Source organism: Pongo pygmaeus, chromosome 10, assembly GCF_028885625.2.
Source record: "Pongo pygmaeus isolate AG05252 chromosome 10, NHGRI_mPonPyg2-v2.0_pri, whole genome shotgun sequence".
In the NCBI taxonomy this organism is placed as follows: Eukaryota; Metazoa; Chordata; class Mammalia; order Primates; family Hominidae; genus Pongo; species Pongo pygmaeus.
The window spans coordinates 27468342-27484415 of record NC_072383.2 but is presented as its reverse complement, the minus strand read 5'-3'; the positions used below and the strand labels follow the sequence as shown (position 1 = coordinate 27484415).

Below are 16074 nucleotides of genomic sequence, written 5' to 3'. Positions count from 1 at the left end.
GATAATATTATAAATCACTAGTTCCCCGTCAGGAGTACTATGTCACATGATTAGGTTTCATAGTTTCAGGTAACTGTGACTGTGTCATAGGAATTTTCATTAGAAATATATCTGTGCTATGGGTTTGGAGTTTTTTTACTTGACTTTAAGGCATGGGAGTGGGACCAATTTATCAATATTACCAAATTATACAATGAAGTATATCATTTCATTAAAAGGGACCCCAGGCAACTGCTAAACTGCTCTGCAGATAGATTACAGAGAATTATTACAGAATCACCTTTTCTGACCACCTTTAGCAATTGCAAAATTCCTCACCCTTCTACAGTAGTTTAGGCCTAAACTGGCTGAAGGATGAAAGAAGAAATCAAATTTCACTCCTTTATGGTTCTGATTGTTTTTAATAAACTTACTCAAGTCAAATATTTATTTAAATAGGTTTTTATAATAGTTTACAAAAATGATGCATTCAGTAAGATACTGTTTTGGTAAGCTTCATGTGTTGAAACCAAAATGTATTTTCCTGTTCTGTTCCTTTACACTTCTCGCTTCCTAGATAACCCTGCACTGTTCTGGTTCTCGAGCCACATCTCTCTCTGGGGGAGCATTTCCTTCAACCTGGCTGTGTTCATCAATTTAGCTGTTGCTCTCTTCTACCCATTTGGGGATGATGGCGATGAAGGCAAGTGCTCATTTTTCCTTAAAATATAAATATTTTAAAGTTCCCACTTAACTATTTAAAGCTTCAAAATGAGAATAATTTCATTCCTGTTAAATGGATTTTTCTATACTTGTTGGAAGTAGAGTATGATAGTAAATAGAACAGGCAGAAAAGTGTGGTCAACAGAATTGTTATTTTTTAAAAAGCTCATATACACAATTGTTATTAGAGCTATATTATATCTTGGCAAATAAAGCAATGAAAAGATTTGTCATTTCTACCTAATTATTATGATCTCAAACATTTTTATACTGTATCATCTCAATTATGCAAATGACAGTTCTGTGCCCAAATATTAATTGTTGTTACCTAAATCCTGGCATTTATATTTTACTCTCTTTGTTTTCTGTCTTGTCTGAGGTTTCTATAGTGAGCATATATGTAATCTAGAAATAATTTTTAATTCTATACTAAAGTCAGGGATTCTTAAGATAATTAAATATTTATCATCTGAGGTTTCAAAAGTGAACAGCATAAGACAATATAACAATAGGAAATAAAGGATACTGAACATGAAACTATTATTAAACTAATAATACAAAAGCAAAAATGAGAAATTATACCATTTTAGGTGGAAATGAGAAATATACTGAATCGTGAGATTTTTGGGAAGTAAGTTTTGTATAAGTTTGGTGGAGAGCATGGGAAGTATGTTCCAGGCTTGGGCTACAATCTGGTAAATAACTTTGGAATGGGCATGGAAAGAATGGCTTAGAAGAAAAGATGGAGAAATCAGCTAATAATAACCATGCAGTGCTTTTGCATCTCATCATTTCATGGGATTACTGTGAGAATTTAATGAGATGCTATAGGTAAAGCATTTAGAATAGTACCTGATAAACCTTCAATAAAGTTTGATGGTGGTGGTTGCTGTTTAAAAGGTACATATTTGTACTACATAAGGAAGCCTTGTGGAAAGAGAGTATGATAAGAGCAATAGGTATTTCAGCCTATTTCAGATGAACTGGGGGTGGCAGGAAAGGAAATGGGAGTCCAAGAGTCATTTGCTATTTTACAGGTTCATTACAGGTAACATAGATATCAAAGTTCTAAACTTTAGCTGTAATCTGAATAGTCATGAATAACCACTGTTTTTGGAAGGCTACCCGTAATAAAAGAAGAATATTAAGCAATGGAGTGGATGTATGAGTTAAATAGCAGTGAAAATATAGCAAATATTTGGCCATCCATCATAGAGCAACTGCAAATACACCAGGAAGTATAAACGGCTTTCTCTTCACTGTGTTTAGTCTCCTTTGGTGATAAACTCTTAGCATAGAGGAATGTAACTCTTGGGAGGAAAGAAGTCCAGCATGAATGATAAATCAATATCATCTTCACACAGAATGCTGAGAAGATTATAGAGTCCCAGTTAGTAGAAGCATAAAATCTTAGAAATGGAAGCAATTCTGGAAATCATCTAATATCAAGCACTCATTTGACAGATGAACAGATGGAAGCCCAGAAAGCCTAAAAAATGGCAGATCTTAGAGTAGAAGGCTAACCCTTTTGTGTCCAATCTGGGACCTTTCTCCATGGATTGGAAGCATGTCAATAACAAGAAGCATGCCCCTTCTTCATACAAGACTTAATTTCCCTTGAGTTCCATTCCATGATATCCCTTTCTTGACCACCGGAGCCAATGTATGTAGGCTCTGCTGCCATCTATTGTACATGAAATATAATAGTGATGGGAAATGCCACCCCTCTGGGCAGTTGCTCTTTACTCATTCAGGAGAAGCAGAACACATGGTATTTGTAATACTTGCCTGGCCAATAATAGTTATAATAGTAATACTGATAATAATAACAGCAGCAGATGTTGTTCACCACTTAGATTGGGTCAGGCAAAATGCTAAGCACTTCACATACATTTCACTTAATCTTCCTGACAAATCTGTATTCTTATGGAGGAAGAATATCCTTATGGATGAAGAAACTGAGGCTGAAGATTTGCCTTGTAATTAGAGTCCAAAAATATGTATTTTTTAATAAGCTCACCAGATATTGCTGGTGCATCTGGTCGTTGAAAAAGGACTTGAAATACCAGATTTTCAAAGCCATTCTTTACCCATTGATGGTGGGAAGGGAGGAGCATTTTCTCTCCTTAATACTTTCTATATGTATCCATTTTCTATAATAAACATGATATTATTTTAATGATACAAATGTTTTTTAATTTACCCTATGTATTTTTAAATCTTAGAAAGTATGAAGTTTATCTTTTGTAAAAGAAAATTCAGAAAGCAAAATTGCAAACTTCAATCCAGTTCACATAGTGGAGCTCTGCTATCTACCTCATGCAGACTCTATAGTTTCCTGTACAGAACATGCTGCTGCTTACTTCCCTGTTTCTCTCCATCCCTCTGCCTCCCAAGTAGCCTCATGAGATCTTTCTGTTTCTTCTGCCTCAGTCCAGCTAAACAGACATCCACTCAGAAATCCCTGGGTGGTCTTTACTATTGTGCCTTATTCATTTCTTGGTCCCTTAACTGCACTGTGAACTCTTTGAGGACAAGGACAAGTTTACTAATCTTTGTATTTCTTAAAATACAAAGATTGTAAAATCTTTATATTTAACAGTGCCTGGCACATAGCAGCACTCCATCAACAGTTAAGTTGAAGGAATTGAAATCACCATGAAGAACTCATTTTCTTTAACACAAAGCACTTGATGGAAAAAAAGAATTACACTACAAATGTTAATATAATTTTTAAAAATCACATGCTATCTTGGTATAAGACATTCCCATGGCATCAATTTTCTCCTAGTTGTGGGAGGTATAAGTTTGTTAGTCCCAGAAATAGGACTAGCAAACACAAGGCTGGAAGACGTGGTGTGCTATCATCAGGTGCAGATGCAGACTTTACTTCTGGAAAAGGACTGGATAGCAGTTAACAGCAGTAACCAAGATAGAGGCTCAGCTTAGGATATCTAAGTGGATGGGGTGCTTAGAGGGAAGGGAAGGCATGAGCTGCCATTTTGACAATATCAAACCCCAAGGTTATGTCTGGGTCATCTGGTTATAGTTCTGGATGAGTTATTTAATTATAGCTCCGTGAATAAGGTTAACATTTTGGTCAGGATTAGCTTAGTCTTAATCTGTTGCACACTGCATAGCTAGGAATGCTGAGGAAACAGAGCTAAGACTGTTACACATACTTGGCCATCAGAATTGTCTGGAGAAGGAAAGCTCTGTGCTGGTGGTGAAGTTTCTCTGATGCTGGATTTGGTCAAACAGGCTGAACGACCGTATGCCAGGGCCACTATGAAGTGATTTAGAGACGGGCAAGATAAAAGATGGATGAGAATTCCTTCAAGAAGTGCTTAAAAATGATGGAGACATGTCAGAGAACCCAGGATCCAACTTGAAAAGTCTCCAGGTGGTCAAATATGAGAAAATTTAGAGAAAAAGATTATTGACAGTGACACATCATCTCCCATAGAATAAAATAAGAATCCAGGAGTTCATGTTGATAGTGGTAAGATAAAGCTCTTTTTTAATAATTGTATTCCAATTAATAAAATATAGACAGAATGATGGGAATAGAATGTCACCATTTGGCAAACATCACAGTAGTAAAAATTATCCATGGATGCTAAAATTAATGGGTGACTATATGATGAAAAGTATATAACCTATATATAATGTACAAGTCTCTCCCCACAGGATACTTAATTATGAAAGGAAAAATAATAACTTTAAAGTGGGGGAAATCGCTTTAGCTAAGTGATCAGCATTAATGGCACCAGTAATGAGTCCCAGCAACATCACATGCCTCCTGATACAGTCACCGACAAGGATGTAACATCATTTTCCAAAAATGAATTAACTGAGAAAATTTCAGACAAACCCCAAATGAGGGGTATGCTACAACATAATTGGCCAGTACTCTTCAAGGTGTCAAGCTTATGCAAGACAAAGAAAGACTGAGAAACTATCCAAATTGAAAGATACTAAAGAGACATGACAACTGAATCCCATGTGTGACCCTGGTTCAGAAGAAGGACATAAATTGGGAAATTGACTAACTTTGACTAGATAGATGGTAAAAGTGGTCTATCAATGTTAATTTCCTGATATTGATCATTGTCATGTAGTTATATGAGGTGTTGACATTTGGGGAATCTAGGTAAAGGATAAAGTTAAAAAGGAAAAAAATAATAAATGTAAGGATTCTGTCCAACCCTGAAGTTCCTTGACTTGGTATAGAAGTTGATTATGAAATCACCTGGTAAGTCTTGGACCACAAAAAGAGCTCTGGTTAAAATATGCCACCTTCCAACCCCAGATCCTAATACATGCTGGTACCAATGTGGTGGTGAGAACAGAGGGACTGGCAGAGGGAATGAGCCGTGTATGCTTCCTCCAATTATATTTCCCAGTCTGAACACCTGGACTACTAGGAGTTTCTTGTGCTCAAATATTTGGTTCACACTTGGGTTATGATATTAACTGAGAGAGTAGTTTCCCTCTTCAACCAAGTAGTGGGGTACAATAACTAAAGGGAGACATTTAAGGGAGAGAGAATTCTCAGAGGACCAGCCTGTTGGGCACTCTTCACCCTCTACTGCAGATAGAGAATCTCCTTTAATTGCCAGGCTTTGAAGAGTTTGGTTTCAATTTGTTCAGGAGTACATGGCTTATTTTTTATGGCTAAAGGTTTTGGGTTGGGTTTCTTTGTTTGGCTGATTGGTTTTTGTGGCTGTTTGTTTGTTTAATGTATGCTTCTCTAAAAAAGAAACATCCCAATGTTGAGGAATGAGGCTACGCTAGTTGTGGCTGAAGCAGCAGCTGCTGATGCTGGGAATCGCCTGGAAGTCCACTCGGAAGCTGACAGCTGCCACGCCAGATATCCCTACCCTGGATTTCATTTGGCAAAGGCAGACTAGTTGGTGGAGAAAACTGATGCCATGGGAATGTCTTATACCAAGATAGCATGTGATTTTTAAAAATTATATTAACATTTGTAGTGTAATTCTTTTTTTCCATCAAGTGCTTTGTGTTAAAGAAAATGAGTTCTTCATGGTGATTTCAATTCCTTCAACTTAACTGTTGATGGAGTGCCGCTATGTGCCAGGCACTGTTATATACAAAGATTTTACAATCTTTGTATTTTAAAAAATACAAAGATTAGTAAACTTGTCCTTGTCCTCAAAGAGTTCACAGTGCAGTTAAGGGACCAAGAAATGAATAAGGCACAATAGTAAAGACCACCCAGGGATTTCTGAGTGGATGTCTACTTTAGCTGGACTGAGGCAGAAGAAACAGAAAGACCTCATGACGCTACTTGGGAGGCAGAGGGATGGAGAGAAACAGGGAAGTAAGCAGCAGCATGTTCTGTACAGGAAACTATAGAGTCTGCATGAGGTAGATAGCAGAGCTCCATTATGTGAACTGGATTGAAGTTTGCAATTTTGCTTTCTGAATTTTCTTTTACAAAAGATAAACTTCATACTTTCTAAGATTTAAAAATATATAGGGTAAATTATAAAACTTTTTGTATTATTAAAATAATATCATGCTTATTGTAGAAAATGGATACATGTATATAGAGTATTAAGGAGAGAAAATGCTCCTCCCTTCCCACCGTTAATGGGTAAAGAATGGCTTTGAAAATCTGTACTGTTGGCTTGGCGAGGTGGCTTGTGCCTGTAATCCCAGCACTTTGGGAGGCCAAGGCAGGCGGATCACCCGAGGTCAGGAGTTCGAGACCAGCCTGGCCAGCAGGGTGAAACCCAGACTCTACTGACAATACAAAATTTAGCCAGACGTGGTGGCAGGCACCTGTATTCACAGCTACTCGGGAGGCTGAGGTAGGAGAATCACTTGAACCTGGGAGGCAGAGGTTGCAGCGAGCCGAGTTCATGCCACTGTACTCCAGCCTGGGCGACAGAACAAGACTCAAAGAAAATCTGTACTGTCTTCTCTAGAGTTTGTCAGAGAGACTTCAGTTCTTTTTTAGCATTGAATCTTCAGATAGAAACCAATATGATCATTCTTAGAGAAGATAATTATAAACATCATTTTCAATAGCTGTTTTAAATAACTTTTGAGTTTATTCCACAAATATATATTTAGTATGAACCTATGTGCAAGCTACTGTAGTAGACACTTTTTGAGTTCTTTTCACAAAGGGATCAAACACCCAATTTTAAGTGCATGACTATAATTTCTGTTTGATCAAGGGGATATCTCAGCAAACCAGATATTGTCTTGGAAAGAATAGTGAAGAGGTGGCTGGTGTATCAGAAATTAGTGACAATGCGCAATGTGACTATCTATGCCAAATTATTCTAGAGTAAGAGTGTCACCGAGACATTGCTTATGAATTATGCTGAAAAGTCAAATAACTGGCTGACAGCTGTAAATGTGCCTTGAAGATATTGTCAGTTTTCGTGAACTTAAAAGCTCAGCTGTATGACTTGGGGAGTTGATAACTGGAGACTTAGTTATTTATTCAAAACAAACGCACAGAATATATTTTTGTTTATTTACTCAATCAACAAATTTTTATTTGTTGTTGTGTAACAGGCATGGCGACAGGCCTAGAGATGGCCCTCATCCTTTTAGATTTTACATTCTGATGGAGTCTCAAGTCCCAGTAAGCAAGAGAGAAAATTGAAGGCACTATTTACTCTATGGCTCTTTGAGATCTGTGAGGTCAAGGCAGTTGGTGGTTAGCCTGTATTTTGGTAGATGTAGAGTGCTTACAAGCCAACATCATCATAAACACAAGTAGGGTACCTGTATGTTAGCATTGCCAGAGGACAGGAATTGCAGGTAACTTTCAGAGCAGTTTACCCTTTTTCTTTCCCCATCTCCAAATTAATCTTATCAGATTATAAATTTGGTGAGGGAGAATATCGCATCTGTCTTCTCAAGCTCCTTTCATCATTGTTTGCTTTCAGAGACAGCATGATAAGAACAAACCTTGCAAAAGTAAACATGTCTAAATGAATGCTGTTCATTATCTGATTTTTTGTTTGTCTTTTAACAGTTGACAGGATCTTCCTATTTCTGAGATGTTAGCACACACTATGAACTAAGAGTTTATACAGAATTCGTTAAAGGAGTCAGATAATCCCAGGGTTTTGATGACAGTACAAAAGCTATGCATACCAAGCCCTTGAGGTGTTTTGCATGCAATAGCAAATTTTATAAATAAAGATAAGAGGTGTGGCCAAAAGAATAAGACTGTTATTGAATATTTACCAGTGGAAAATCTCCATTTTGTTGTTTCCTTTCTATGTCAGCCTATAGACACGCATTTGAGGCCCCAGAGCTGATCCAATCAGCCCAAGAATGTTGCCTCTTCATTTACTTCTGCAAACGCAGCACCACGTGACCTTCAGGGAAGGATTCCTTGAATGCACATGTCAGTGCAAATGTCAGTGAATTGTACTACTTATTAAAGAAAAAATATTTTTGAACCTCTCTTTTGGGGAGTTCCTAAGAAATCTTATGTGTAACAGAGTTCATTTTTTAAGACATTTGGAATGTGAATTTTCTGATGAGTAAATAGCTAAAAATTTTATTTAGCAGTTGAGTTGGCCTTCAAATACACACACTCATGCACATACTCATACACATATCTATGCATGTGTATTTAGCAGTTAAAGCATGTGTCTGTTTTATAAAGGTTATTCTACTAGGTTCTTCAGAGGAATCTAGAGTATGGAAACTTGATACTAATAGGACAAGACAAGGTATGAATTCAATTTTTTAATGATTTAGCTATATATCTAATGGTCATTAATCACAAATTTTGGATTAAGTTTCCTGAGAGAGATGTCTATCAAAAGTATTTAGCAAATCATCCTCATATGAGAGAAAGATGAACAATTGTCAGACTTAATAAAAGGAACATTAACTAGTGAGTATTTAAGTAGCTTGAAAGTAATCACAAATTTTCTGGAAATGTAATAATGAGTAATGCGTTCAAAGACATTTCCTTGAAATATAAAGAACATAGATGGGGTCATTTTGAAATTTAGTGGATTATGGCTTTGACTTAATGATAGCATATAAAGTAGAGCAGCAAATATTTTAGCATTTTTTAGTTTTATTCTTAGTAACAATAAATTTCTTCCACATTTTACAGGTACACTTTCTCCATTGTTCTCGGTTCTTCTTTGGATAGCAGTTGCGATCTGCACATCTATGCTGTTTTTCTTCTCCAAGCCTGTGGGTATTTGGCCGTTTCTTGTATCAATAATGCTCAGATCAATATATACAATAGGTCTTGGGCCTACATTAATACTTCTTGGTGCAGCTAATGTAAGTATTTTACTTAGCTTTGTACTGTTACAGAATTAGTTTAAAAATGTATGAAATATAAAAATATAACTATATGCTTTTAATTCATGTATGCATGGTGAATTCTAATTTATTATAAATCTAAATTAACCAGAGCATAATTTGTGCTTTTTTTATTTAATTTTGAGTGAAAGAAAAAATGATAGGTAAAAGATTGCTGTATTTAAGAAGTAACATTTGGGGAATGACCCAGTTCTGCCATCAATTTAATCCAATCCAATTTTAATGCATTCTGCATCCTATACCCACAGCTACTGACAAAAATGACTGAGCCATTGTTAATATTCCAAAGTGACATCTTAAATCATCCAAAAAGATTAAATTATGTTCAATAGAATTTTGAAAGTGAGCACCTTTCATCAAATGACCTAAGAAAAAGGATTTCTATATGAAAAAATATTAAATTGGGTTCTTTTTATGTGAAAAAATTTTATAAACTGATGAAAGTGATAGGATTAATTTTTTGATCGAATTTTGAAATATTAGAATAAGGAAGCACAGAGTAGTAGTATTTCAAAAAGCAAGTGATACATTTATAGAAATAATTTTACCTGAGAAATACAATTTTAAAGGGACTAGTCAACGTTATGCATGGCACAGCCATACAGGGATATTAAAAGGTAAAACCATCAGGCTGATGAAATAACAAATGGCCAGGTAAGAAAATAAGTATTGCTAATCTATGTGTTGAATACCTAGGCACTTTCAATCTTTTCCTGGGTTTCTAACATAATGTCCTATATTCTGGTATCTGTAATTAGGACTAATCTCCCCTACTACATTTTACTATGCTTAAGGATTGATCATTCATTATCAAGAACATTATAGGTACTCAGTAAATATTTCCTAAATAAATAAATTAATAAGTGAGTGAATGAATGAGTGAACAATTATCTTTGTATTCTTATATATTTACAGTGGCTTGCACATAAAATATATAGCAAATATTTATTTAGTAATAAATATTTAATATTTAGCAAATATTTCGTAATAACTAATATTTAGCAAATATATATTTAATAAATAAAATGTATTTATTTTATTTATTTATTAAAATGAATTAATAAAATAGTCAACCAAACTTTCAAGAATTATAAAGCTGAGCTAATATGACCAATTCTATATTTCTGTGTTTCTGACCTCTATTTTATTACAATTCTTCAAAAATTAGACATGATGTATTTGACAGCTCCCAATTAGCTAGAACATTCAGGCAACCAAATTACCAATTATCCTCAATCATTGTCAATAAAGGGAAGTGTACTATACCTACAAAGAAGTCTATCAGTAAAGAATTTTGTAAAATATCAAATATATTATTCTGTAAGTTTCTTGAGGGCAGAAGTTGTCACATTTATAAGTTTAGCCCTACCTGCTTCACTCCTTCCCAGCTCCATGTTTCTCTACTTTAACAGCTGGCATTGAAACATTCAGAAAATGTTTACTTGGACTGAATGTGTACTTTCAATGCCTTGGAAATAAGCTAATTTTACAGTATTACCAACCAAGCAAACTAGAGAATCTTCATGAATTTGTCTAAATTTTTCTAAGCCTATGTGTTTGACTTTTTTTCTTTAAAAACATAAATTGCATATTGAACTATATTATTTGAAGAAGCAAATAATATTTATAAACTGGTAACTGGCCTTCAAGAAGACATGAATCCAAGTGAAAAAAAAATCCAAGTCTGACAAAGTGAAATAATAGCTAGAGATGGGCCAAAAATAATAATCATTTACTGGGCCTCTGTTATATAATAGACACTAAAAATACCAAGACGATGAAGGAAATGGTTCTTGCCATCCAGAAGCTGATGTGTCATACTCACCGATTTGCACTTCCTTTGTTTTTGGACCAAGAATATATAAAGAGATAAGGAATAACATTCTAATGTCTATTGGGGGAAACCAAAGACATTTGGAGCATTTTTTCGCCTCATGGGAGAGGATAAGAAGATAGCTTTTGCCTGGTTTGGTGAAAATAATTCCACTATAGCAAATGACTCTTCATAGAAGAGGCAAGTTATATATTTCACTTTCTTTATGAGAAAGAATATACATGTAGATATGCAACATCTCTCCTTTATTAACTGTAGAAATCTGTGGGGACTGTAATTGCTTTCACAGCATAGAACATCTGTTTGCACAGTCAAATGATACATTATGGTCTACCAGCTCAGAGCGTTTTTTTTTTTTTTCTTTTTTAGACAGGGTCTCACTCTGTTGCCCACTGGAGTGCAGTGGCATGATCTTGGCTCACTGCAACCTCCACCTCCCAGGTTCAAGCGATTTTCCTGCCTCAGCCACCTGAGTAGCTGGGGCTATGGGCGCATGCCACCATGCCTGGCTAATTTTTTGTATTTTTAGTGGAGATGAGGTTTCACCATGTTAGCCAGATGAGGTTTCACCATGTTGGCCAGGATGGTCTTGATCTCCTGACCTCATGATCCACCCACCTTGGCCTCCCAAAGTGCTGGGATTACATGCGTGAGCCACCGTGCCTGGCCGCTCAGAGCATTTTGACCAAAAAAAAAAAATCAACTTTAATTTGGGACAAACACATTCAGTGGAATAATTGTCATTTTGATATTGTAGATATTGACAAAAAATTTTATCTATAATTTTAATATTATGTGGATTAATAAACATGTTTTACGTTGGATGCTATGGCTCATGCCTGTAATCCCAATACTTTGGGAGGCTGAGGCAGGATGATTGCTTGAGGACAGGAGTTTGAGACCAGTCTGGTCAACATAGTGAGACCTCATCTCTACAAAAAATAAAAAAATAAAAATATTTTAGCGAATGTCATCTACCTTCATTTTTAACATAACAAGTTCACTGCTGGGTGCAGTGACTGATGCCTGTAATCCCAGCACTTTGAGAGGCTGAGGTGGGCGGATCACGAGAGATCAGGAGTTTGTGACCAACCTGGTCAACATGGTGAAACCCTATCTCTACTAAAAATATAAAAATTAGTATAGCATGGTGGTGCGCGCCTGTGGTCCCAGCTACTCGAGAGGCTGAGGCCAGAGAATCGCTTGAACCCAGGAGGTAGAGGTTGCACTGAGCCGACATCAGGCTTCTGCACTACCGCCTGGGTGACAAAATGGGATTCTGTTTCAAAAACAAAACAAAACAAAAATTAGCTGGTCATGGTGGCTCGTGCCTGTAATCCCAGCTACTTAGGAGGCTGAGGCAGGAGAATCACTTGAACCCAGGTGGTGGAGGTTGCAGTGAGCCGAGATCATGCCACTGCACTCCAGCCTGGGTGACAGAGCGAGACTCCGTCTCAAAAAAAAAAAAACAAAAAAAAAACCAAAAACCAAAAAACAAGTTCACTACAAAGCTATCTATGGTTTATCATTACCCAGGAGGTAGGAAATAAATACGTGAAAACATCAATTAGTCATATCTTGTACCTTAAGTTTTAGTACATTTATTAACTTAATTTACACTTAAAAGTTTGCATTGTGTAAGAGGTGAAACTATAAGTGCCAAAACTATAGGTATCAGAAATAAGAAAAACAAAAGAAGACATCTACCTGACAATTTTGCCTTAATGACCATCAGAGTTCTAGACTTTAGGCAAATCAATAAGACTTTGAATTTCATTCTTCTCATTAGTGAAGGGAAGATACTATAAAGCCTGATCTATCTTCACTGGGATAGTTGAAAAGATTTAGAAAAGATTAATAATGGTGATAATGATAGAATAGTAACAATGGCAGCTGTTTACTATCTGTTACTATCTGTAATAATACATGAAGCACCCTTTAATTGTAAAACATTCTTTTTATGATTGTAAAAATATTTGTATTTTGGTTCTCGGGGAGTTGTTTCTGGACTCTGTCTTTCACAATGTTAAGCCACTGCGGAAAGTCTTATTTTTGGAAAAGGAATCAAGTGGGAGGAAAAGCCTCAACCTGTGTTATAACCACTTAGTACTGGTTTCTGTTTACTATGGTGCTTCTTTTTATTGTCTTTATTCATTTCTAAAACTAGGAGTTGGTCTAGATTTCAACTAGTTTGCCTTGTCACAGAAGTGATTGCAATATTTGAGATATTTCAAAAAATTCAAGTGTTTTTTTCTCAGTTATAAAGCACATCTTATAACCCAGTCTAGTTTTCTTCCCTCTGCAATGCACTGTTAGTTTGCATTGGTAATGGAAATTAATATATTATTCTGACAAATATAAGCACATATTTTATAAATTTGGGGTCACTTAATATTCTTTCATACCATTAAAATTATTTGTAAACCTCATTGTAATAACTATATTATTTCCAGTCATATGAGTGTTATATAATCTGTTTAACCACTCCAGTAACTTTTGTTGTTCAGATTTTTAAATAAATAACAATGTAGTAAAATATCACAAAAAGATCTTTTAATATCTTTTAAACTTCTTATCTACAATGATTTTTCCTTTCTAATAGTACCTGGAAATGTGTAATTCATTTAATAACTTGGTCTCACCATTTGCAGAGAGAAGGAGCAAATGGAGTTTAGCAGATAGCTAGTCTACTAACAATGAGCCACTGTGTTCAAATTTAATAGGGTAATGTCCCTAGTTACTTACTTGTAGATAGCTTTCTGGGAGGTCTTATGTTACTGCTAATTCGTAAGGTCGAGTTCCACCATATGTTCATTTAACATACACAAATTCAATGATATATTCGGAGTAAACAACTTTCATTTTGTCTCTCTCTCTCTCTCTCTCCACACACACAGACATACCCTTTTTCATATAATATGGTCACTGAATGCTCCTAACTACTACTAGTTGCAGAAACAGAAAACTGCTCCAATGCTGGGGTTAAAGTAGGATGAGCTGAATTTAGTAAGAGACGCTACCATTTATATGACCTGTGCTTACTGTTCGCTTTGTCAGCAATTTAAGAGATTTCCAGGGTGATTTTCACTGCATGCAAATTTTGCCTTACACATTGATCTGAGAACCTTGTCCTGCTGTAGATGTAATGCCCCTGAAATGGAGATTTTTTAATCAAACCATCTCATTTTTAGTAAGAAGTTTAACTTACATGGTTGATGAAAATATGGTAATAGAGTTGAAAATCACAAATTCAATTTTACTTTTCAATAAATAAGTGGACAGTCTTTTTTTTCTTTATACAATTTATTCCTGTAAAATAGGTCATGTTTTCCCATAGGAACAATGTAAGTTGGGGATAGAATTCTTGATCAGGGACAGAGTACCAAATAAGACCAAATGAATAATGTAAAGACAGAGATAAAGCAGCTATAAATGTCTGTGATCAAATAAAATAGTAACATTTAAAGGTATCACACAGAATTCTATAGCTATGAGGGAGCTTAAGGATTGTTCACTTCCAGGCATTTCATTTTAGATATGAGAAAACAAAGTCCTGTAGACACCAGGAGGGTTTACCAAAGCAAGAAATTAGTGGCAGAGCCAAGATTGAAACCAGATGACCCGCCTTCTAATTCAGTGTCTTTCCACTACGCTGTACTGTTAAAAGTCCTGCAAAGACATTATCAATAACTATAAGGTATATATGAGAACACTACTTTCTTGAATAACTTATTTAACTAATAAATTATCTAATTAATTAAATAGTTAAATTATTCAATAAAGTAGTATTTTATTATTATTCAATAATAATAGTTATATTATTGGTTAAATAATTAAGTAGTATTTTCATATATACTTTATAGTTTAACTAGTTAAATTATTTACTAGTTATTTACTAAATTATTAACTAATTAAATTAATTAAATATATTAATAATTTAGTAAATAATTAGTAATAATTTCATAAATAATTAGCAAATAGATAATTTAATTAAATAAATTTAAGTAAATGTAATGAACTTTAGTATACGTTAATTAACAAACAAACATTAATTTTGCTTTTTTTTTTTTAGAAGACCTATTGGTAAATCATTTGGATGGTGTGTTATCATTTTTTAAAGACTGTCCCAAAGCTTGCATTGATGCTGTTTCAATTCCATCCCTTTCCCCACTGTCACACAATTCACCTCATCCCCAACAAAAACTGTAGCAGGGATGGCTTTGAATAATGGACAGAGTAAGAAAAAAGTGTATAGGACAGTTATGGTCCTTGAAATTGAAATTTGTGTGTTGACTTGAGGAACCTCTTAGCACCAGCTCAGAAGAGCCTTGTGACCATCTTGCCCAGTTTCCTGGGCACACCATCCACTTTTCATCACCCACATGGACCCTTGCTATAATGGCACTGACAAATGAAGGACTGGTTAGACGATGTCAACTTTTTCATGACATGAAAAGGGAGACTGTTTTAGCAACTTGCTCATTCTTGGCATAAATATTCCAAGCTTTCATGGAAAATGCTATATGAAAACAATTTGTAAGTTTCATGAAGAAAGGAGAATTCACAGCTCAACTTCTTTCCCACCCAAGTCGTTTATTCTTGCACGTATTTCCCCTTCATATGAACACTTTAAAACAAAAGGACACCAAGTTCCCTGTTTTTTATCTCAACAGAAATAGGTAGACGCCACTGTCAGTTATCAACTCCACTCCACGTCAAGACTTAGGGAAGAGAACAGGAATCTATTCATCAAGCTCTAGATCAAGGTTCAAAAATAAAACAAAAACCAAAACCTGAAAACAAATAAGGCAAATCTTTATTTTTCAAGTGAAAATGGCAGAGTCTCTTTTAGGAAGAAATGTGGCCTTGTTTTTGCATTATTTGAGAAATGAAATGTATTCTTCTTTTTGAGAATTTAAATTCAGTGTATTTTTTTTTCCTCAGTATATGGAGCTTATAGTTTTTCTGCATAATTTTTATGATTTCATTTAGAGAATTAGAAATCATATAAACAATGTGTCTTAAACGTATCATTCGTCTTTCTGAAAACTCATGACTCCAATTATTAATTTTATTTTTATATAACTTATTTCTATTTCATATTGATGAACTCTGGTGGATGAATCAAGGTAAATAGTACAAATTTAAATAATGGCATTCAAGACAATTTAAATAATTAACTACTGAATATGGCT

At 35.0% G+C, this 16074-nt stretch overlaps 1 protein-coding gene across 2 annotated transcripts in view; it reads left to right on the top strand.

The window, feature by feature from the left end:
* ITPR2 (inositol 1,4,5-trisphosphate receptor type 2) overlaps positions 1-16074 on the top strand; it is a 512913-nt gene that overhangs the window by 414377 nt on the left and 82462 nt on the right. For both annotated transcript variants that reach the window (XM_054443160.2, XM_054443161.2), the window contains exons 48-49: positions 557-682; positions 8828-9003. In XM_054443160.2, coding sequence (XP_054299135.1) covers positions 557-682; positions 8828-9003 — 302 coding nt within the window. The remainder of the gene's footprint in view (positions 1-556; positions 683-8827; positions 9004-16074) is intronic.